Source organism: Oryza glaberrima, chromosome 4, assembly GCF_000147395.1.
Source record: "Oryza glaberrima chromosome 4, OglaRS2, whole genome shotgun sequence".
Lineage (NCBI taxonomy): Eukaryota > Viridiplantae > Streptophyta > Magnoliopsida > Poales > Poaceae > Oryza > Oryza glaberrima.
The window spans coordinates 26,317,449-26,339,367 of record NC_068329.1 but is presented as its reverse complement, the minus strand read 5'-3'; the positions used below and the strand labels follow the sequence as shown (position 1 = coordinate 26,339,367).

Below are 21,919 nucleotides of genomic sequence, written 5' to 3'. Positions count from 1 at the left end.
AACAAGATGGACAACTAATTTTTTGGTCCTTGGTCTACGAATTCATCTATTCATGAGACATGATAGGATTCAATTCTTGCACATCCCTATATGGTCTACGACGAACACGCAGCTAACCATTATTTTCCTCACTTGGATTGGGCCCCAAACATAGGGCTATCCACTGGGCCGACGCAACGGGCCGAATTACGATGGCACACGGCCGTGGCGAATCGAAACTGGGTATAAGCGTCGCCGCGACCACCACATCGCCGCCTCACGTTATCCGCGAGCGAACCAATGGCGGCGCTCTCCCTCGCGCGAAGCCCCCCCCACCACCACCACGCAGCGGCGGCGCTCGCGCTCCCGGCCCCGCGCATTCCCCGGCTCGCGCCGCTCCTCCGCACCCCTCGCCGCCCCCACCCGCTCATCGGCATCCGCCGCCTCCCGGCCGCCGCGGTCGCGGCCTCCTCGCCTCCCGAGGCGCAGGCGGTCGAGGATGGTGAGGAGGAGGAGGAGGAGGGGGGAGAGAAGCGGCGGAAGCTGTACGTGGCCAACATCCCCTGGTCCTTCCCCGCGCCGGAGATCGAGAAGCTCTTCGCGCAGTGCGGCGCCGTCAAGGACGTCGAGGTGAGTAACCGGTACGGCCCAGTTGCCATGCTTATGGAGGCGTAGCTTTGAGTTCTGGGCTATGGTGTTATGAGACACGCGTGGCTTTTTTTTTTTTTTTTTTGGGTGAAGGTGATCAAGGGGAAGGATGGGAAGAAGAAGGGGTTCGCGTTCGTCACGATGGCAACGGCGGAGGAGGCCGCCGCTGCTGTGGAGAAGCTCAACTCCCTCGTGAGTTTGTTTACTGTTTTGATTTAGCGTATGAAAACTTCGCGCTAGTCTATCGATTAGAATATGATAATACACATGCACTGGATATCGGATTGATAGAGCACAAATGCGGCTAAGGCCCTGTTTAGATTCAAACTTTTTTTTTTAAACTTACAACTTTTCCGTCACATCTAACTTCCCTACACACACAAACTTCCAACTTCTCCGTCACATCGTTTCAATTTCTTCAAACTTCCAATTTTAATGTGGAACTAAACACAACCTAAATGCTATTTTTCGCACGCAAAGTGGAAAATGGTTGCAAATTGCGATGCATGTTTAGATGTGTCTGTTCATCTTACTTTCCTTCAATCCCCACAGGATGAGGACTAAACATGGAGACATTGCTATTTCATGAATACATCTGGATGAGGTCTAGGGTTATACTTCGATCCCCACATCCCCATAGACAAAGCTGAAAAAAAATAATGAAAACACACTTTTATATATGCAAAAATCATATTGGCTACTTGTTTCTATTAGTGGAGGGATGGATGCCTATAAATGGTGGAAATTCAATAATTTGAGTATATAGTACAAGCTTATATTATGGTAGACTCAAAATTTCTCACAATAGTATCAGTCAGGTACAGTTGAAGTATTGTTCAGTGATCTTATCATCAACATGCTAGCAGCTTGAAGTCAGATACTGGCGGTCCTGACAAGAATGATATAGACTTATATGTATCTAAGCTCCTGACAAGAATGATATAGACTTATATGTATCTAAGCTTTCGTGGTACTCAGCGATGGATATCTTATTACTAGTTTCTGCATCACTGATCTTTTGCAGGATGTCATGGGAAGGACCATCAGGGTGGAGTTTTCAAAGAGTTTCAGAAAACCTGCTCCTCCTCCTCCTCCGGGCACAATTTTGGAGAGGCACAAACTTTATGTGTCCAATCTCCCATGGAAAGCAAGGGCTCCCAATATGAAGGAGTTTTTCTCAAAATTTAATCCACTTTCTGCTAAGGTGGTCTTTGATAGCCCATCAGGAAAATCAGCTGGTTATGGTTTTGTTTCTTTTGGGACAAAAGAGGAAGCCGAAGCTGCTCTCACTGAACTCGATGGGAAGGTGATAACTACATGGACTTTGCCTTCCAATTTTACATTTTATACCAAGAATGATAACTGATCATTTATAAATTAACTTCTGCAATGTTGTTTAAATTATCGATTGTTGTTAAAGATTTCCCATTAGGCATATTAAGTAACGTACTAACCTTTAGTAGTTTCTGCCACCTTCCCCCCAATTTTTTGACTTCCTATGAAATAAGATGCTATATATGTAAGATTGCAAGCACATTGGACACCATGGTATTAAAGTTTACATTTCTTTGTCATGCAGGAGCTTATGGGAAGACCTGTTCGTTTGAGATGGCGACAAAGTGTAGATGATTTGGATGACAGTGTAAAGGCTGATGGTGAAATTGAAGATGTAAATGTTGATGGCGAGGCTGAAGGTGTCACTGATAATGGTACTAAGGATCATGGTGAAGATAAACAGGAATAGTTTAACAATACTGTGTTTGGACTCGGAGAAAGTTACCAGCAGCCTCATTAATAGTACATATGTGGAGCCTCATTGTACAGCTACAAGTTTTTTACATTTCCTGGTGCGTGACTAATATAATCTAACTTAGCACCTCATGGTTGATGCTTCATAGTCACACTAGATGATTGAACTTGTTTTATGGTGGAAAGTTCCATTTCTTAACACGCCAAAAAAAATCAGTAATCTTGTTTCACCTACTTTATTTAGCTCAACTGCACATTTTCGCCTGCATATATTTATAAAAAACCCAAAACTTCATGTTTTTATCATTTGTACCAATCAATCTTTAATGCACTGCCACATGGACACCTAATATGCAATTTGGCGAGCATCTCTATGTTTTTATCTGCCAGAATTGGCAGTATATTATCATTTACCATTAAATGTCTCTTGTTCGTTACCATGATTCCATAATAATGTGAGATTGAAAAAAAATGCGGTGCTCAGGCGAATAATTTGTTGTTTGAGATAAACTGTGTCATGTAGACACGCCATAATGTTATGACACCATGTTACTTTACATGCAACAATTTACCATACCTTTGGCATTGAACAGAAATTCAGATATGGCTCTTTTATTTGTAGATTTTAAACAGAGGAGATATTGTAATCAAATACTGCAATATATGTCTGTGGTTGACGGCTTGACACTGATAAGGAGATGAGGAACAAAAGGGTGCCACCTCTGACCTAAGGTGAAAAATTGTTGTTGAATGGATTAATATTTTAAATTTTAGTGTTCATTTTCAGTAATGTATTTACTCTAATTATCTGTAATTTATTGTGATCATCAATCTTCTCCTGCTGAGACAATTGTTGTCTCAGCAACTTTTAGGTATTCCCTATAGTAGTCCTTAATTTGCCCAATGAGGTACTATTAAAATACAAGTTACTCTTTTGTCGTGGACATCACCTGTGGAAAGGATAAAAAGGGAAATCATCATGCCGTTTACTGTCCCCTTGAGTTTTATTTCCAAATAGCCTTCAAGATTTAACTTTGACTATTGGTTTCACATAAAATATATTATTAACAGCCGTGAAACCAATGTTGTGTGAAAACACTTTAAGTATGGATCTATTGGTGTTATTATTACACACTCAATAAAGTTGTAGTTTAATTATAATTGTTGGTCAAAACCTACAAAGTTTGACTCGTAAAATTAAATAGTTCTTATCAAAATCAACTGAGGGATTGAGGGAGTATGTTCCTGGAACGTTTCTCTCCTATTGCTGCATATGATTCTCTTTAACCCTGGAGAACCATAACACTATTTTTCATCTCTCATTTTTGTAGTGATTCTTGTAATACAAATCTGAAAATACTAAAAGACGGGCTGAAGACTCCTAGAGGTCTTTACAGAATATTGCTTAGCTTTACTAGTGTTTTGATCATGCACAGTATGCAGTACCTGAATCATATATGTTTTTGCCAACAGATATGCATGTGCTAGTCACTGATGGTATGCTAGTCATAATAGTTGTTGATGAGAATCAGGATACCCGTTGCATTTAAGAATAGAAGCATCTAGTACCCAGACACTCTCATTGCTTGCTAATGATGCATCTGCCTATTGAAATGCTTTCAAAACTTAACGATTCATGGTAAGCCCAAGAAAGGTTTCCTTCCTATTGCAAGATGCCTAGGCTAAGAAAAAAATAGTTGAAATTTTCTTGCACCTTAACTTTAGACCTTCCACTAATCAAACACTATGGAGTGTGTTGAAAACTTTAAGCACTTAAGTACTTGCAACTTATTAGGTTTTGATATACTACTAGAGCATGTACTCGATGGTTGCATGCATATGTTGAGGTCTTGGAAGTGTCATCCCTCGATAGCCTATGGTACACAGGATAGTGTAACTGAAGTATTTCTCTGATGAACTGGACCAAATAGAGTTGTCTTGACAACATTCTTAATCCACAAGAGTCAACAATAGGCTGTTTCGTGAAACTGCTTGAAACAGTTCTTAAAGAGTTATGATCCAGTTTAGTCCCCTGGATAAGAAGTTGTAATATGATGATGGTCTGATGACTACAAAAGCAAGCCATGCGCCTGACTTTATGTGGCACCTCTCCAAGGAGGAATCGAGTGGCAAATAGGAGCATATTTTACTTGTTAAACTTTAAAGCAGTCGCTCCTGCAAATTTTAAGGAACTAATGTGGGCCTGATTGATCCAAACTGAGATCTGATTTTCGCAAATATGTCCAGGAGATTTCTTTAAGTTTCTTCATAGGAGTGTTGAGTCAAAAAGTCATCCCTATCAGTGAGATTATACTTTTGGAAAAGAAAAGGATACTCCTATTCCTCTATTACCTGGTCCACCACTTTATCTGACTGCAACAAAACTTCAATTGATCTATTTGCATGTTCTGGTAAGCATGTTCAATTCGAGGGAGATGTAGAATTTAAAAATACCCAAAAGGGTTAAAAATATGGCTTTTGTAGTGTGAAGCAAATGTTCTTTTTGAGAAATAGTTAATCATCTTAGAGAAATCTAAACATAATTTTCTTTCTCAAGGTCATCCCTCATAAGGAGTGAGAATGAACTTGATTTGATAGTCCTCTGTAAATAACCCAGGAAAATAGACCTTAGTATTAGAATGAAACCGCACAGTTTCCTTTATCTACATATGCACTTCTCTTTCCTATGTTTATCAAGCAGTGTTATTCCTGCTGTAGCGTCATACGGAAGTGATGATTTGATCACTGAAAGAAGATAATTAGACATATCAAATCTGTCTGTTCTTCACAATGGGGACTATCGTATTAAAAGTTGCTTGTTCCGTTCAAAAAAAAAGTTGCTTCTAAACTATTTCTGCATATCCATTTCCTTTTGTCCGATTTCTTCTGTATAAAACCATGTTTGTTGTTCTGGCTTAATTATCTGGAATAAAATTACATTCATGTGATTCATGAATGCATTTTGACTTGAATCTTGATTTGTTCCCTTTTCTTTAGTGTAATGTGGATACAAGGTGAGGCTAAACTGTATTTCTGTGCATATATTCTGCTTGTCGATCCAAATTGCCGTCTGAATCTCCCTAACGCTACCCTTTGACTTGAAATAGAAGTATATGGTCTCTTTTTAATTTTACAAGTTACTAATGCAAGCTATCAAACGCTTTAGTGGGCACAGCAATAGTATTAGTGCTGGAAATGGAGAAGTATGACGAAAGCTGTCAAATAGTGCTAGTAATCATTGTCTCCATTTACTTGAACAAATCAGATTGTTTCGGGAGATTTCAAGTTGTACTGTTCTACTTAGTCCCAACTCTGTCATTCTTACAGGATAATGATGTTTTAGCTGCTGGGCTTTGATGAAAGTTACTTCTTTGGCACTTAAGAAAAGCTTTCAAGTATCTCTTTCACAAAAGCCTACGTCATCTTTAAATTAGGAACCAGATAATGAAATTCAGGATCATCTTTAAATTTTGAACTAGAGTAAACTTTAGCTTTCAGTCACCAAACTAATGAAATTCTGTCACGCTAGTTAAAGATGAGAATGCACATGACCTTATCACGCTGGGACTGGTAGAATCTGATACTGATAGTTGTCATTTATCCCGTACAGTGGAACCTTGTTTGGCTGCGCTGCACTGATGCAGCAACGCCACCTTCCTCGTGATTCGTGAACTATTCTGCCCATGTTTTCTATTCGTACTATAGTGTTTTAATCATACCAACTCGACATCCTCTCTTCATCTTCTGATCTGTGTTGGTGTTGCAAAAGAGACGGTGGAGTTTAAAGAGGAAAGGAACAGCAACGGGGCAAAGGAAAAGAGAAGAAAGAAGACCTGCAGCACCCAAAAACAAAAGCAGAGGTCCCCCAACACAAGGCAACAACCGCTCAATCCTCCACCCAAATTAAAAGGAGAAAAATCTTTGCTTTGCAACAAGCAAACTCCTCTCGTCCTCTCAGCCAGAGGCATCATCTTGATATCTCTCCCCATCCTCTCACGACTCCCGATACCAAGAAAGCAAGTATACCATGGATTGAACATATACACGGCCGTCACACATCTGTCTCCTTCCCTCGTCTCCTCACCAATGATTCGGTCCAGAAACTTGCAGAGATCCTCTGCTAGTACTTGCACAGAGCCTCAGACCGAGCACTGAGGAAGCTTAACATCTGCCTATCTTCTTTCTAGTTCTTCCCTTCTTTCTCTCTGTTGTTGCAGTCTTGCAGCTGCCGGATTTCGTGTTCTACGAGGCAATGGCATCCTCTGCTCCTGCTTGGGTCCCCTACGAGCCAACGAGAGATTGCTCTCAAGGACTGTGCAGCATGTACTGCCCCCAGTGGTGCTACTTCATCTTCCCTCCGCCGCCGCCCTTCGACGTCGCCGGCACCAGCGCCGACGACTCCTCCGGCCCTGTCTTCTCCCCTCTCGTCATTGCAATCATCGGCGTTCTGGCCAGCGCCTTCCTCCTCGTCAGCTATTACACCTTCATCTCCAAGTACTGTGGCACCGTTAGCTTCCTCAGGGGGAGGGTCTTCGGCTCGAGCTCCGGTGGCGCTGCCTATGGCGGCGGTGCCGGTAGCGGCGGCCGCCACGGCCACGGGCAGTCGAGGAGCCACGAGTCATGGAACGTCTCGCCGCCGAGCGGGCTGGACGAGACCCTGATCAACAAGATCACGGTGTGCAAGTACCGGCGCGGTGATGGGTTCGTCCACACCACCGACTGCTCGGTCTGCCTCGGCGAGTTCAGTGACGGGGAGAGCCTCCGGCTGCTACCCAGGTGCAGCCATGCCTTCCACCAGCAATGCATCGACACTTGGCTCAAGTCACACTCCAATTGCCCCCTCTGCCGCGCCAACATCACCTTCGTCACCGTCGGGTTGGCGTCGCCGGAGCCGGAGGGCTGTGCTCCAGGTGAGACTGGAGGTGACAATACACACGAGGTGGTTGTGGTGATGGATGGCTTGGAAAATCTTTGTGAAGAGCAGCAGGAGGCAGTGAGCAGGGCCAGCACTGCCGATGATGATCACGATGCGAAGGACGTCGCAGAGGGGATGGAGGAGGCCAATGGCGCAGCCGAGATCAGAGAAGAAGGCTCGCCGCCAAAGAGGGGCGCGTCGTCGTCTGATCTTCACCGTGACAACCGCATGTGCATCGCCGACGTTCTGCAGGAATCCATGGAAGACGAGCTGACGGCAGCCAGGGAGAGTGGCCTCCTCGCAGGCGGCGCTGGCACGTCAAGACGGTGCCATGGCGAGAACAGCAAGGGAAGGGGAGGCCGCAGCCGACGTGCATTGCAGCTGCAGGACGCCATGGAGGCTCTGCCGGGGAAGAGATTGCCCTCCGGTGGGAGATCCTGCTTCAGCAGCAAGAGCGGCAGGGGAAAAGATTCAGATCATCCAATGTGAGGCGGTCAGTTCTCATTTTCTTACTCTAGGATACTGGACAAGCAACCTTTGTTTGCATGATGAGATGCGAATGGGAAAAAATTGCAAGGACAATCATCATAATCTGGAGATGTCGTCTTGTGACAATCATCATAATCTGGAGATGTCGTCTTGTGATAATGTTGATCTGCTGCCTCACTCCATGTGATGCCACTGCCAAATCGATCCTCTGCAGTGCTTGGTTGGTAATGTCTCTTTTGTTCATAGTTGAGAAGGACCTGAGAGCTGATCTCTCTCTCTCTCTCTCTTTTGCTCTGCCATTTTATACATTACATTGACTTCCCACCGTTCAATTTTTCTGTGGAGTTTGTTCTTCTGTGAGTTCACTAGTTCAGTACCAAGGCTAAAAGTTTTCTCCACCTTGCGTTTTCTTTGGTTTCTACGCATTGGCATTTAGGTGGTGCGGAAAAGTGAAGGATCAAATGGAATGGTGGTGTGAATTAGGCCTATGAGTTTGACATAAAAAAGTAGCTTTTGTTTTCTTGCATACAAGAATCATTTTTTTCAGGTAAAACCCAGGAGAATCAGTGTTTAGAACATCATCATAGTACTGATGGACCTATTACTTATTATGGGCATGGAATTTGCAGGAACGGGTTGGAGTTTGCTGTGAACCACGAATTAGTAGCTTAGTACTGACAAAGTTGCAAACTGACACCAAATTAGCCGCGAGTTACTGCGTGTTTCTAGTCAGGTTTCAGTCTGGATCAAATTGGAATTTGTTTTTTCTCTCATCTGCTTTGCCCAAATCTGTTCGTTTTAGGAGACCAGCGGTTGCTTCTCTACCTAGTTGCATATGTATAGACAAAGTAGTTCGGTTGAAGTTTCTGTGACAGCGATGAAGCTGGCATCTTCTGACTAGGTCCTAGTAGCCCTGCATAACATGCGTTTCCGATATTCCAAATCTGTGGTCGGGGATTAGGTTGATGAAATATAAGTGAATTATCTTTGCACACGTTACAAACTCACTAATCACCCCTAGTCTTTTTATTTGAAGTGTTGGCTTCCCAAAATGAAACTGGTTTGCTTGCAACTGCTGTAGCTTTGACCTTCCCATTAGTATTCCACGAAAATGAGCTTGAACTCCCTCTAGGTAGACGTCTTTATCACACTCGCAAGTGATCTGCATTATTGAGGTTGATTTGTGGCCATTATTTTTCCCACTAAGGCGGCATCATCTTTGTGCATGCAAGCACTAAAGAAATGTTCCTAATTTATCAGCAACTAAGGCAATGGAGAAAGCATGGGCATCCTATTCCTGCCTTCCTGCTGCTTTTGTACTTTAGACGAGAGCTTGATTTCGTCGGTGACTCGGTGTTGTGTTTTGCCCTGAAATGAAATAGTTTCTAGTCGGCGAAAGCACTACTAAAGATGCGTCAAGATGGTGTTTTAATTCCGGTGAGTTTTGAACACAATGCAGGTGGTGGGCGATTGAGTGTTGGTACTTTTGCTCTCTTTGCGCCTTTGTTCCGAATTCACGTGAGGAATTCAGGATTCGGCGGAAGAGACTAGAGAGCATGAAAAACAAAGTCAAAAGGGGAAAAGAGGCCGGTGGTGGGGTTTGGATGGAAAAGGAGTGTAAATTAGTGAGAGCAAGAATAAGAATGTGCACATTGTGAACACGTGTGATAATTATTCGAACACATTAATTCCCATGATCTAAAAGGACATGACTATCTGTATGCATTGGAGAATTAGCGAGGACATGACTAGCTGTCAGTTTGTTATGACTCTTCACCATGATTCTCTGATCCCACATGGACGATGTGGATTAGGCGCGAGCATCAGCCAAATCACGGAACAGGTGAATAAGGGTGTGTTTGTCAGTGCTCCAATTTCTAATTTTAACTTCATAAGTTGTTTCTGAAGTGAAGTTGTGAAGCAGCATAAATCCTGTTCCAACTCTTTAGTTTATTTTTCTTTTAAGATAATGCTGACACCGTTTAGTTGAACTTAAGTCTGTCAAACCTGCCCTAAGATTATGACTCCAACTACTCAAAGAAAATCCTGTGTTCAATTGGGCCGGACCATGTGCTAATCTCAAGCCCATAGGCTGTGTACCTAGTCGGCCCAACATGGAGGGACAAGCAAGGATAAAAAAAACCCTCTTCACCGTCTCACTCCCCCGGATTCCACGTCGACTTCCGCCGAGAAAACCGCAAAACGCACACACTCGACGGCAAAAAAAAAAAAAAAAAAAACCGGCTAGGATTACAACGGGCCGCATGTTATTGCACTTACACGGGCTTTTGCCCTACGCCACCGACCCCCAAATCACCCGACTCGCCTACGGGAGGGGAGAGATCGATCGAGATCCGCTACACTTTACAGATTTGTTACACCGGCCGCCGCCGCGCGCCTATCTTGCTAGGTGGCCACGCTAACCGGAGGCCTCCCCGGCGAGCAGCATCTGCGACGCCGCCTCGGCGTCGATGATGCAGAGCACGTGGTGCACCGCCGCTGCGATGTCGTCCACCGTCGCCATGCCGCACCCTTCCTCCACCTGCAAATGCAAAATCCACACACAAAAATCAAAGGATTGCTTGATGCCACAAATCACATTCACATCCGGCCAACGCAACACAAAGTACACAAATGAATGCCCGCAAGGCAAAGTGGGCGATTCGAGGGAAATCAAAGGGCGATTGATAAGCAAAGGTATTACACGGGACAGACAGAGGCTACCACGAGTCGATCGCCTAGTCACACAGACACAGAGGCTCCACAAGCACAAAGCCGAGGAGGAAAAAAGCGAGGCACAGGCGACGCTTTTCAATAGAGCGATCGTTTCGTAAAGGCAGATTCTCTGCTGTAAATAAAACAGCGCAAGAAAAGGCGGCAGCAGCACACAATGACACACAAAACTCTGTAGCCCTTTTTTTCTTTTCTGCTGAGATTTCGCCTTGGCAATCTAATCCCCAGCAGAAAGATTCTCCGTGACAGTGCTGTCCATCGTCCTCTCTCTCCCTCCCTCTCTCTCTAAACCTATCTAGGAGTATAAAACATATATATATAAAATTCTGCATCTCCCTTTGTGAGTATGAAGTGCCATGGCTTGATATAGTGCAGCACCAGTCGACTGGGGCACATCAAGTTCAGAGCTACGTACTCTTACCACTGTAGTACTGTACCACAGATACAGAGCACAGAGAAAGAACACACCCAAGGGGCCAAGGGAAGCAATGGCCTTTCCGCCATGGAATCTCTGGTCAAAAGCAATCGGCCATGGCAGATATGGAGCAGCATCAACAGCAGCAGCAGCGAGACGCAATTCTGATCAGTGATCACCCATGCAATAGCCTCTACTAGTATAGTAAAATACCCCCGGGGATGTTGGTCTACGTTCGATGGGTAACAGAGGAGAATTTATGACACGTTTATTGTTCTCGTGTACTACACTATATAGGCAGCAACAGATGCATGGAGATGATTTTGCTTCCCTGTGTGGCTGGCGAGTATGGCCTCTCATGATTGTCAAGACGTGTGCAGCGCCAGCTGAGCCGCGTACACGCAAGCACGGTGTATGAGGCTCATGGCCTCCACGCATCATCGATCTGTACACATGTGGAGTCGTGTTGGCCATATGCTAAGACAATCCGTTTGGTAGTTTGTATTTGGGTTTAGTAGTTTGTATATCTGAGCTGATCAGAAGTATGGCTGTCTCTCTTGCAAACTTGGTTGGTCAGTTTGTCACATCAGGTGCTGCACATATGTACTCCCTCCGTTCCAAAAAAAAAACTCAAACCCTGAGTTTTCGTGTTCAACTTTGACTGTCCGTCTTATATGAAATTTTTTTATAATTCGTATTTTTATTGTTGTTAGATGATAATACATGATTAATATTTTATGCGTGACTTGTCTTTTTAATTTTTTTTATATTTTTTTCAAATAAGACGGACGGTTAAACGTTGGACACGGAAACTAGGGGTTATCTTTTTTGGGACGGAGGAAGTACTCTACTACTAGTACTAGCAAGTAGATTATAGATTATTCGTGTTATTAATCTAACTCGCGGACATCTCATGCGTATCTTATGTGGAGTATGTATCTTGGATGACGAAACTTCTCAGCCTTTTTTTTCTGACGGTTTATGCTTAAAAAGGAAACGCAAAAGCAACAATGGGCCATATTTCAGCAAGAAAACGGAGGAATTTTTTTGGCAGCAGACTCCTGTGTATACGTACCTTGACGCTGATGGAGTAGAGGGCAAGCGAGCCGAGGGCCGTGACGTTGAGGTGGAGGACGGTGAGCCGGAGCGCCTGCAGGCCGGCGACCATCTTGAGCAGCTGCCCCGGCCGCCGCGCCGCCATCACCCGGATGCTGGCGTGCGTCTCCACAAGGCTCACCTCGATGTCCGCCACTCCGGCGCGGTTCTCCGCCGCCGCGCCCCCGCCCCCGCCGCCGTACTGCGCCGGGTTGTGGCACCACACGTACTGTGGGTACGTGAAGAACCGCGCGAACGGCGGTCCATCCGCCGCCGCCGCCGCCGGAGTCTCCTGATCGGCCGCGCTCGTGGAGTCCGCGGCATCACACTTGGGCTCCCGCTGCTGCTGCGGTGGCGGCGGCGGCTGCATCAGCAGCGTGCGCTTCTGCGCCTCGAGGGATTGCAGCAGCTGCTCGAGCTCCTTCACGAAATCAATGGCGCCGCCGACAATGGACGCCTGGTCGCCCTACACGCCGACCAATTAAAAGCAAGCAAGTGAGCGACAGTGAAGTGCAGAGACGACAGATCAAATCAACCTAGCATACCTAGCATCATCGCGATTCTAGAGCGAAGCAGTTGTGTCAGCGAGAGTAAACTAGAACAGTAATAATGTTACTATGATTCAAGCAATGATAATGACATGGAGGGGGCATGCACATTAATGGCACAAAGTGGCCGAGGAACGTATGCCCCATGGAGGAATTAATGATTCATTATTGGGATAGCATGAAAGAGACCTGGAAATTCCTCAATATTCAGTTGACGAGAAAGAGCAAAAAAAAAGTGCTTAAACATCACAAAAGTTGAACGAATCTTTCTTAAAAAAAAAGTTGGATGGGTACATAATGGTACGATTTTTATACTAGAGAAAAATCACAGTGCTTCTCGCCGAAACATTCTCTTGCCAACTCCAGTTCAGCACAACCCAAAATCCAATGTCCAAATGAGAATCAAGCTAGGGAGATGAACCCTAAGGATCAGTTCTCACCTCAGATCAGAGTTCCAAGTTCAGCGTACAGGAAATGTAGAATGTTAGTAAGTGCTAGTGTACGTACCCGGTGGACGTAGGACTCCGGCATGAGCGACCGGAGCACGGCGAGGTACTCGTTCATCTGGCGGCGGCGGTTGCGCTCGACGGCAATGTGGGTCATCCGCTGGCTCTCGGCGTCCTCCCGGCTCTTGCAGCTCCTCGCCCGCCGCCGCCGCTTCCTCCTCCCCGGCTGCTGCGCCTGCTTCAGCAGCTGGTCCACCTCCGGCACCGCCCCGGCCGCCACCTGCACCCTCGTCTCCGTCCCCGCCGCGCCGCCGGCATTATTATTCCCGAAGAGGAAGCTCGCCGGCGGCACAACCGCCGCCGCCGCCGCAGCGGAGGCGTTGAACGTGTCGTAGATGAGGACGTCGCCGCCGGCGCTGCACAGGGTGTCAAGCGCCATGCCCGATCGAACGAACGCGCGCGTGGCCTCTCGTCCGTGTCACGACGTGCAAATGCAACCTCTCCTCCTCCTCCCTTCTTGCTGCCTGCCTTGGTAGCTAAGCTAAGCTTGTTGCCTTCCTCTTCCTCGAAAGAATAGATAGGATGCAGCAAGCTAGCTAGTGAGAGAGCGCGAGACCACAAGCAGCTGGCGGCCTGGCGCTCGCGTTGGTGCTACGCGTGCGTCTCTAGCGCAACATGGGAGGGAGGAGAGGAAGCTAGCTAGCGCAAGATTGGGCAATAATATCCATGCGAGAGCGAGAGAGCAGTGGACGTCGCAGGAGCTAAGCTCTAGCTGCCGCCTGCCGCTGTGCCTCCCTCCCTCCTCTCTAGCGTGCGTCGCAGTTGCAGGCAGGATTTGGGGGGGGGGGGGGGGGGGGGGGGGGGCAGATAGACCGTGGATATATCGATCCCTCCTGCTGCGCAGTGCGCACCACGCAATGCTCCAAGAGATTGGCACCAAAAGCTCGCTTTCTTTGGGCGTCGTCGCGGTGAAATCTTCGCGCGCGGGGAGCTAGCTAGCAGCGACCAGCGAAGCTCTCTCTCCACGTGAGGAGAGATGGGTGGTGGATCGAAATGCTTCTGCTTCTGCTGCTGCTGCTGCTGCTTCGGCTGAAAAAGTGAGGGAGAGATTGGGGGTTGGAAGCCGCGGAAAGGAGAGTGGAGGAGACGAAAGAGGTGTGGTCTCACTCACTCACTCATCTTTCATCAGCGACACATCTCTCTCTGGCCTCTGCTGTGATTTTTTTTTCCTTTTTTCTTAGCTTTGTTTGAGATATGAGTTTGTGTGGTGATGTCCGGTTCTTGGTATGGTATGCCAAGCGAAAGTCACCGCGGCATGGGGGGGATGCTGATGCTGCGGCCGAGCTGAGGCAGGAGAGAGGGGGGCCCCACACGGCAGCATCTTGTGATGAGGGGTCGTCTCTGATTGGGAATGACCGAACATGGCGGTCGGGTCGGGTCGGGTCGGGTCGCCGAGTTTCTTTCACAGCCATGGCTCCTCTATCTCTCTCTCCTGATAATTCACCTGGCTCCTCCATGGCTCCATCTAGCAGTAGGCTCCATGCTTCAGTTTATCATCCGATTATTGTGATGAATTATTTACATCACGTTTTCAAAAATATCATTTTAAAATAAAACCTCTTCTATCTTATCGCTGAGCTGGTTACTTGTTTCAAACTATTTCTTAGCTTTATAACACATCATATTAATTTTTTAATCAAATATATAAACTATCGGTTTTTATCTGCAAATGATCTACTCTCTCCAGATTAAAAATAATTATTGTTTTGGATAAGATCGATGTCAAACTTTAAAAAATTGACTATAGATAAGTTCTAAAGTATTTACATTAATTGGAAACATGAAAGACAATTTATATAGATTAATCTTAAAATGTACTTTAATAAAATTGTGCATTTATTAATATTTATATATACTGTAATAGTAAATAGTGGTCAAAGTTAATTTAACCATGCAATTGTCTGAGATGACAATTACTTTACTAGAGGGAGTATTCATAATGTTACGATTAATTCAGCAGCGCCGTTTGCTGGAAGTGATATATTTTCAGTGGCTGTCAAGTGTTAAGATAGTACTGAGCTCTGTGGCAGTTGCTTATGTGATGGTGCCACACAATCACATGCGTACGTGAAGAAGAATTGATGTAGGGTGCACGAACCTAGCCACATGGATTAACAGTGGGCACAGAATGAGGATGGTAAGGAGAGTAGGAGACAAGGGCCACACACCAGCTATGCGTACCACGGTACCAGTGCACTTTCGGGTTTGAGGGACGCTGTCCGGTGGACCCCAGCCCCGCGCATAAGCTCTGGAGCAATTTTAATCTGGCAAGCTCTTTCTATAGTGCAATGTTAAAACGGAAAATGATTATATCGAAGCCTTTTGGACGGATGTAGTAGAAGCCGGATATTTAATTAATGTTTCTTAGGCTGAGCTTATAGCGGCTGGCGGTTCGGAAAAAGGACGAATAATTCGTGCATAATTAATTTATATCTGTATCTATATTTATATTTAATAGAAAATAGTATAAGGCTTTTCATTTATCGTAGTCCATTCATTTTTTTCATCGCCTTTTTTTATCAATAATCTTTTACACACATGGAAGGGTTCTTAATTTTTGGTGCGCACACGGTAAGGCATTCGGTTTTTGATTGTCTGGTCTTTTTTCTGTTGCCGTTTTTTTTATCTCGTCCGATCCTATATCCACGGCACTTGCGTGCAGCGCACCTCCAGCCACCGCCGGGCCGAGCCCTAGTATATCGTTGTTGCTTCAATCTACCTCTCGTGTGTTTCATCCTCCAATTAATTAAAAAATCGAATTCCCACTCCTTCCTCATCATTTTTCTCATGATGTCCTCTATTAATTCGGCCCCAAATTTAATCTCCATTTAACCTTCGCCAATGATGGCTGGCCGGGGAGCTTCCCCAACCATTGTTGTCTTGAGTTTCGCGGATTCGCTTCAATTTTGAAAAAAAAAAGAAAAGAGGATATCGTGTGATCAAAATCCCTCAACTAATTTTGGGAGATCGAGAAAGATTCAACCGAACTTAATGTGGGATCAGCTCGGGTATCATACGGGCACGGGTCTATCTTCCATGGGTTGAATACGGTAGTTGGTTGTGCGAGCTGGGAATGCGGTTCCACTCGTGTGCTGGCCCGAAGATATGCAGACAGAGTGGAGGGAGGTAGTGGACTGGGTTGGGGCTGAAAAGGAAAGAATGAATGGGTTTTTGCTCAAAACCAAGGAAGAATATTTAGTAACTTTTTCAATTATAATGTATAGCGATACTATATTTCAATTTGCCCAACTCCTAATAGCTGCTGTATCACTGAAAAAACATCTTTACCTATTGCAACGCACGTGCATTTTTTCTAGTCAAGTATAATAGCTATAAATTTAAAAATATATTTAGTTGATTATTTAACAAAAGTACTTCTATATACTATAGTAGATATATACTATATATATGGACATAGAATCCAAGCATTAATTGAGAGATAGTTATTTGAAAGAGAAATACATGAGTGACATTAAATTATTTAGATCATTCTTAAATATTGTATATTACGAGAGCAAAGGTCTAAGTAGTAGTGTAAATATTGTTGAGATTAGGGATGGCAATTTCCCCTGCGGGGCCGGGTCCCCTGCGGTGGCGGGGGCAGGGGCGATTTCAGACCCCGCGGGTGAGTCAGGGTTGGGGCCCCGCATTTGAGCGAGGAGGGGACGGGGGAGATGTTTCACCCGCGGGTGACCCACGGAGCCCCGAGGATGTATATTAGACTTAATCATAGTATGTTGTAAGCCCAAAAGGCCCATCTAGTCTATCATATATATACATCCAAACCCTAATTTCCCCACCCTCCCCACCCTATTCCCAATCTCTCCCCACCCACCCAGGCAGCCACCATCTCCACGACTCCACCAGCGAGCAACAACGTCGGTGGCGGCGGCCAAGGCGCGCGGCGGCAGCAGCGGCGGCGACGGCAGCCAAGGCGCGCGCGGCGTCTGCGACGTCGATGGCCAGGCACGGGGGGCGGCATCAGACAGGGCACGTGCGGCGGCATCGACAGCCATCCGCGGGCGGCGGCCAGGGCGCGGGGCACGGCGGCTCGCCTCTTTGCCTTCCAGCTCGCCGCCCTCGTCGCCATCGTCCAGCTCACCGCCCTCGTCGCCGTCGTTAGCTCGCCGTCCACCGGCCCAGTCGGGTATTGCGGGGCCCGCTCACCCGCCGGGTCCCCGCAGGGGACGGGGGTGGGTGATGTTTTCCACCCAACCACCTCTGCGGGGCCGGGGGCGGGGGGAGAAGTCGGGGATCGAGCGGGGGCGGGGGCGTTCCAGCCCAACCCGCCCCGTTGCCAACCCTAGTGGAGATTATATATGGACACCACCCGGTGTCTTACATACATTAGAAACTGCTCCTACAGCAGCATATTTGAACAGTGACCACTTACCATACCGAATTGGAATCTCATGCAGTTTCTATTGAGATTACAAGTTTCGAGCCATCTATTTTATTAATGAATTAGCTATAATACTATATGTAAAAGTAATAAACAATTTTAGTACCGTGAGCTACAGTATCCGGACACGTTTAACCATTACGAAGTAGATCCGAATCTAATAGTCGGTACTGGACTGCATAAGTTACAGTTACACTACCGACTACAGCGGATCCAAATCCTACCATACCAAGGCTGTGTTCGGGCACTAGGGATGGGAACGTGCACAGTATTTACGAAAAATGGAGTAGTCTATTAGCATGTGATTAATTAAGTATTAGATATTTTTTTCAAAAATTAATCAATATGAATTTTTAAACAAATTTCGTATAGAAACTTCTTTTAGAAATACACCGTTTACCAGTTTAAAAAACGTGTGTGCGAAAAATGAGATGGAAGTGTTGGGAACTTGCTGTTGCAAACACAGCCCAAGTGTGCGTACAAAACAAGCACAGTTTGCAAGAATCCAACTGCATCATGCAGAAATCATGTTCACGCACAAATCGAAACGTGGGGGTGTGGCAACTCCAAGGACACCCTCTGCGTCGCGTAGCCTTGAATATTCTTGTGGTCGTAGACAGGCAGCTACAGTCGTCGTCGTAATTCAGTTCTTTTTTTTTTTTACTATGCTCACCATGTGAATGCTCTCTGCTAGACACCCTTCTCTATAGAACAAAGCACATTGTAAGCTGATGGCTGCCATATTTTGCTGATATTCTTTGTGCCTGTAGTACCAACTATACTACCAAGTAACTTGTGCCGAGAAAGATACCCCTTAAGAATGTCTTTTGGGATGCAACCAGATGATAAACAGATCGAGGAGGCAGCTAGATGACAGTACTAGTTCAGAACACTAAGAAACCGGATCAGATTAGGATACAACTTCGAAAGAATCTAACCAGCTTTTAGGGCATATGATATGCATATACTCAAGGAAAAATTGGAATCATGTCATTATAATTTTACAAAATTTAAGATATGACATCCTGACTCATATGTCATTGACTTATGTAGGTCCTACGTGTCATTGAGATACCGATGGTATATTTTAAACTTTGTAAAATTATAATGGCATGGTTCACCGTGAGTACTTCAATTCGAAAGAGTACTTCTTATATCACAGCACGCAAATAACCGTGCAAGACCAGACCTCTGATCTCTTCTGCAGTGGTTTCGTTCTCCGTTACTGCCGGCAGAAGCATCTCGGATCAGTATAGCAATTGATGTATATGCTATTTTAGTAGCTAGGCATCTCCCGAGGTAGCCTATGGCACAACAGTATCCCGTTCCCCATACAAAAATGTTGTATATATGATCGCTTTGGCGTCTTGGTTAACATAATACTCCAGTAGTTACATAGTTAACGGAAGTTGATTCCACAAAATTCCCATAAGACAGTAGTCAAAGTTGATTCTTATGGAGCTTGATGGCTTAATTAGCTGGATCTGCATGCCCTTGAGTATGAGGTTGAAGGATTAATTATAGCCCAAGGCATGATTATATTTTTAAAGGGAAAAACATCGCTAATGTTATAGAAGAACGATCTTGATCAATATATTCCTGGGAGAATCAGGAAACTCTCGTGCGATCCACTGAGACCCCTCGTGCTAAGGGAAAAACATCACCCATGTTAACACGCGATGTTAGCACTTAATAGTACAGTGTTAAAGGTATGTGATTTTCACTCCGATGTCCGATATTTAATTTTTAACATGTTCATAATTTCTTTTTAAGATATATTTGGAGGAAGGTCTCTCCCACCAAATCTCGTTTTTTGCGATCCATTGTTAACAAAGGGGAAGCTTGAGCTGATCATTCTCAACTCTCAAATTAAACGAGTTCTGCGCCGCGCGTCGTCGTGCGTACGTGTATGTAGGCGCTCAAAGGAAAAAGGCAATCCTAGAAAAGGTTGGTATCACTGCTGCACGGCGCACTTTCCACTCGCGAGTTTTGTTCGCGTCTGTGTTTGGGGAGACAGATTTGCAGCTATTTCACTGTTCATGCGCGGTTTCCAAGGAGCAAAGGTTTCGCTGATCACATGGATCCCGCTGACAGTTTGGACCATGCATATGCTGGTGGTCGACTAACCAGTACTAGTACAGTAGTACTTGGCTAGCTAGAAACCTATACGTACGCACGTATTTTCTACAGGAGACAGGAGCTGATTAAATCAGTTTGTGTACCCGAACTCTGTTTCGTACGCATCGTAAAGGACGTATGCGGTATGGTACGCTACACCCGAAACGACTACTACCGAACAGTGTTTCCGCCTTGTCGTATGCCTCGTTTGCATTAGTGGTACTGTATACTCCTCAACCCTGTACACCTGCATGCATGTAGCTGAGGGCGATCGATCAGTACTACCACACTATCACCAGGCTATAGCTGCATTATTATTCAGCACGTACATGCTTGCTCGACGATAACCCTATAAGCCGTTATACTGAATTACTGCACGTAGTTATTCCTAGAAGCCGTTAATTAGCATGTGAGCGAAAGTACGTACTATCGTGTACCGCTAGTGAGAGCATATGGATGGATGCAGGAGAAATCGATCACATTTAATATGTTATTGCAATATCTCACTGGAGTTGTCTTTCTGTCGAGCTCACTCATCAGGGGCCAATAAAATTAAACCATGGGCTGATGACAGATGACACTATGACAGATCGGACGCTAGCTAGCGGCCTAGCGCTATTAATTAACGATTTGCAGAGAGAGCAGGCCGGCCGTTTTGGAGTCATATACGTTTTGGAGTCATATACATGTACAGCGTGTGCATGCATGCAACGAGGGCTCGCCGGCCGGCTGGCGGCCGTCCTTGATCAGAGATGTGTGCAGTGTGTGTGTGCGCGCGCGCGCGCTGCCATGGTCGATCCGGGATGGATATCTGGCTGGCTGTTACGTGCCAAAGCGAAATCAATTGTGTTTTTTTGGTGGCACGCGCGCGCGCGCGGGGGAGGAGGGTGGAGCACGGGGCACGGGCCGTGTCGATCGATCGGATCGCTGCCCAGATCTTCCCGGTGCAGTGGGGGCATACCCCGTACGTAAGTACTACTCCTCCGTCCCATAATATAAGGGATTTTGAGTTTTTGCTTGTAACGTTTGACCACTCATCTTATTTAAAAAATTTTGAAATTATTATTTATTTTATTTGTGACTTACTTTATTATCTACAGTACTTTAAGCACATCTTTTCGTTTTTTATATTTGCAAAAAAAAATTTAATAAGTCAAATGTTGCATGCAAAAACTCAAAATTCATTATATTGTGGGACGGAGGGAGTAGGAAAGAGCTAAGAGGAGCCGTAGTCAATGGCAGATGCAGGGGTCTGACCGGGTTTTACAGCCTTACTGCAGGAAAAACCCCTGCGCCAAAATATTTTATTTTAAGATGATAGAATGAAATATTTCGATCTTTGCTCACGAGCTACAACCAATTATTACAAGGTTTACATAAAAGCAAACTCACACAGTGTACATGCGCAGGAAAATACCCTGTGCCAGATGTACGGTCACTGAGTTGGTCCAAAAGGCATAATACCATTTCTCCAATATATCAAACCACTGTATTTATTGTTCACTATAGTAATTATAAGGGTGTGTTTAAGGGAAGAAGAAAGGAGAAGATTGAGAAATACATAATATGATATGATCCATTACCATATGATTAATTAAGTACTACATCTGTTACTACATCTGTCAGGTTATAAGACTTTCTAGCATTGCCCGCATTCATATAAATGCTAATGAATCTAGACATATATGTCTAGATTCATATATGTGTGTGTGTGTGTTTTTGTGTGTGTGATGCTAGAAAGTCTTATAATATGGAACGGATCGGAAGTATTACTTATTTTAAACTTAAAAAATGTAGTGATATGATTTTTTTTAAAACATTTTCTTTTGCAAAAGACATTGTTTTGGCAGTTCGATATATATGTAAATGTAATTCAGTAATTGTAAATTAATCGTTTTGGCATGATTAATTGTGCACGTAATTCGCACAATACTCTTCTCAATCGAATAGGCAGAGCTCCGGCCGTTTTATATTTTTGTTTTCTAAAAAGAAGTACTCTCTTCAGTGTATTCTTATTGAGATTTCTACGACACTTGAGATGTACTTGCAAGTGTACGTAGTTGCCGGATATCCCTATATATAGTCCTGTGTTTGATTACACCCCACTTTTGTTCGTAATTATCATACGCGATATTTCTTCAGTGTTACCCAACTTTAGGTATATTTTTTCTGGTAGTGCTAGTGCTTGCAAGCTGTAACATCACCCAGGAAATTAATGTTTTACGTAGGTGCTGGACAGATGAAAACAATATTAGGTTCACGAGAGTACTCGCTATCGGATGCATGCACACCACAGATCATGTGGTCTGCCACTCTTCCCTG

General features: G+C 45.1%; 2 protein-coding genes across 5 annotated transcripts; one reads left to right on the top strand and one right to left on the bottom strand.

The window, feature by feature from the left end:
• The first annotated feature begins 272 nt into the window (after positions 1–272).
• On the top strand, positions 273–9,546 carry LOC127769699 (E3 ubiquitin-protein ligase Os04g0590900). 3 transcript variants are annotated; one of them, XM_052295319.1, is made up of 6 exons: positions 273–609; positions 721–819; positions 1,652–1,933; positions 2,207–2,474; positions 2,999–3,108; positions 9,240–9,546. In XM_052295319.1, exons 1-4 carry the CDS (start codon positions 280–282, stop codon positions 2,369–2,371), a joined length of 876 nt encoding a protein of 291 aa, XP_052151279.1. In that variant the 5' UTR covers positions 273–279; the 3' UTR covers positions 2,372–2,474; positions 2,999–3,108; positions 9,240–9,546. The 3 variants fall into 3 exon arrangements, with proteins under 3 accessions (XP_052151279.1, XP_052151278.1, XP_052151277.1); XM_052295318.1 differs by lacking the exon at positions 9,240–9,546 and having other exon boundaries at positions 2,999–3,353; XM_052295317.1 differs by lacking the exons at positions 273–609; positions 721–819; positions 1,652–1,933; positions 9,240–9,546 and having other exon boundaries at positions 2,383–2,474; positions 2,999–7,939.
• A 53-nt stretch (positions 9,547–9,599) lies between these two features.
• On the bottom strand, positions 9,600–14,315 carry LOC127769700 (transcription factor bHLH96-like). 2 transcript variants are annotated; one of them, XM_052295321.1, is made up of 4 exons: positions 14,189–14,310; positions 13,079–14,106; positions 12,004–12,489; positions 9,600–10,322 (listed from the first exon to the last, which is right to left on the bottom strand). In XM_052295321.1, the coding sequence occupies exons 2-4, from the start codon at positions 13,454–13,456 to the stop codon at positions 10,200–10,202; spliced, it is 987 nt and encodes a 328-aa protein (XP_052151281.1). In that variant the 5' UTR covers positions 13,457–14,106; positions 14,189–14,310; the 3' UTR covers positions 9,600–10,199. The 2 variants fall into 2 exon arrangements, with proteins under 2 accessions (XP_052151281.1, XP_052151280.1); XM_052295320.1 differs by having other exon boundaries at positions 13,079–14,315.
• Between the last annotated feature and the right edge of the window lie 7,604 nt (positions 14,316–21,919).

Coding starts and splice junctions, on each gene's coding strand:
- LOC127769699 (XM_052295317.1), top strand. CDS start 6,629: ATGGCATCCTCTGCTCCTGCTTGGGTCCCCTACGAGCCAACGAGAGAT.
- LOC127769700 (XM_052295320.1), bottom strand. CDS start 13,456: ATGGCGCTTGACACCCTGTGCAGCGCCGGCGGCGACGTCCTCATCTAC. Junction 12,490..13,078: donor CGGAGTCCTACGTCCACCGG/GTACGTACACTA, acceptor GTCGGCGTGTAG/GGCGACCAGGCGTCCATTGT. Junction 10,323..12,003: donor TCTACTCCATCAGCGTCAAG/GTACGTATACAC, acceptor TTGCATTTGCAG/GTGGAGGAAGGGTGCGGCAT.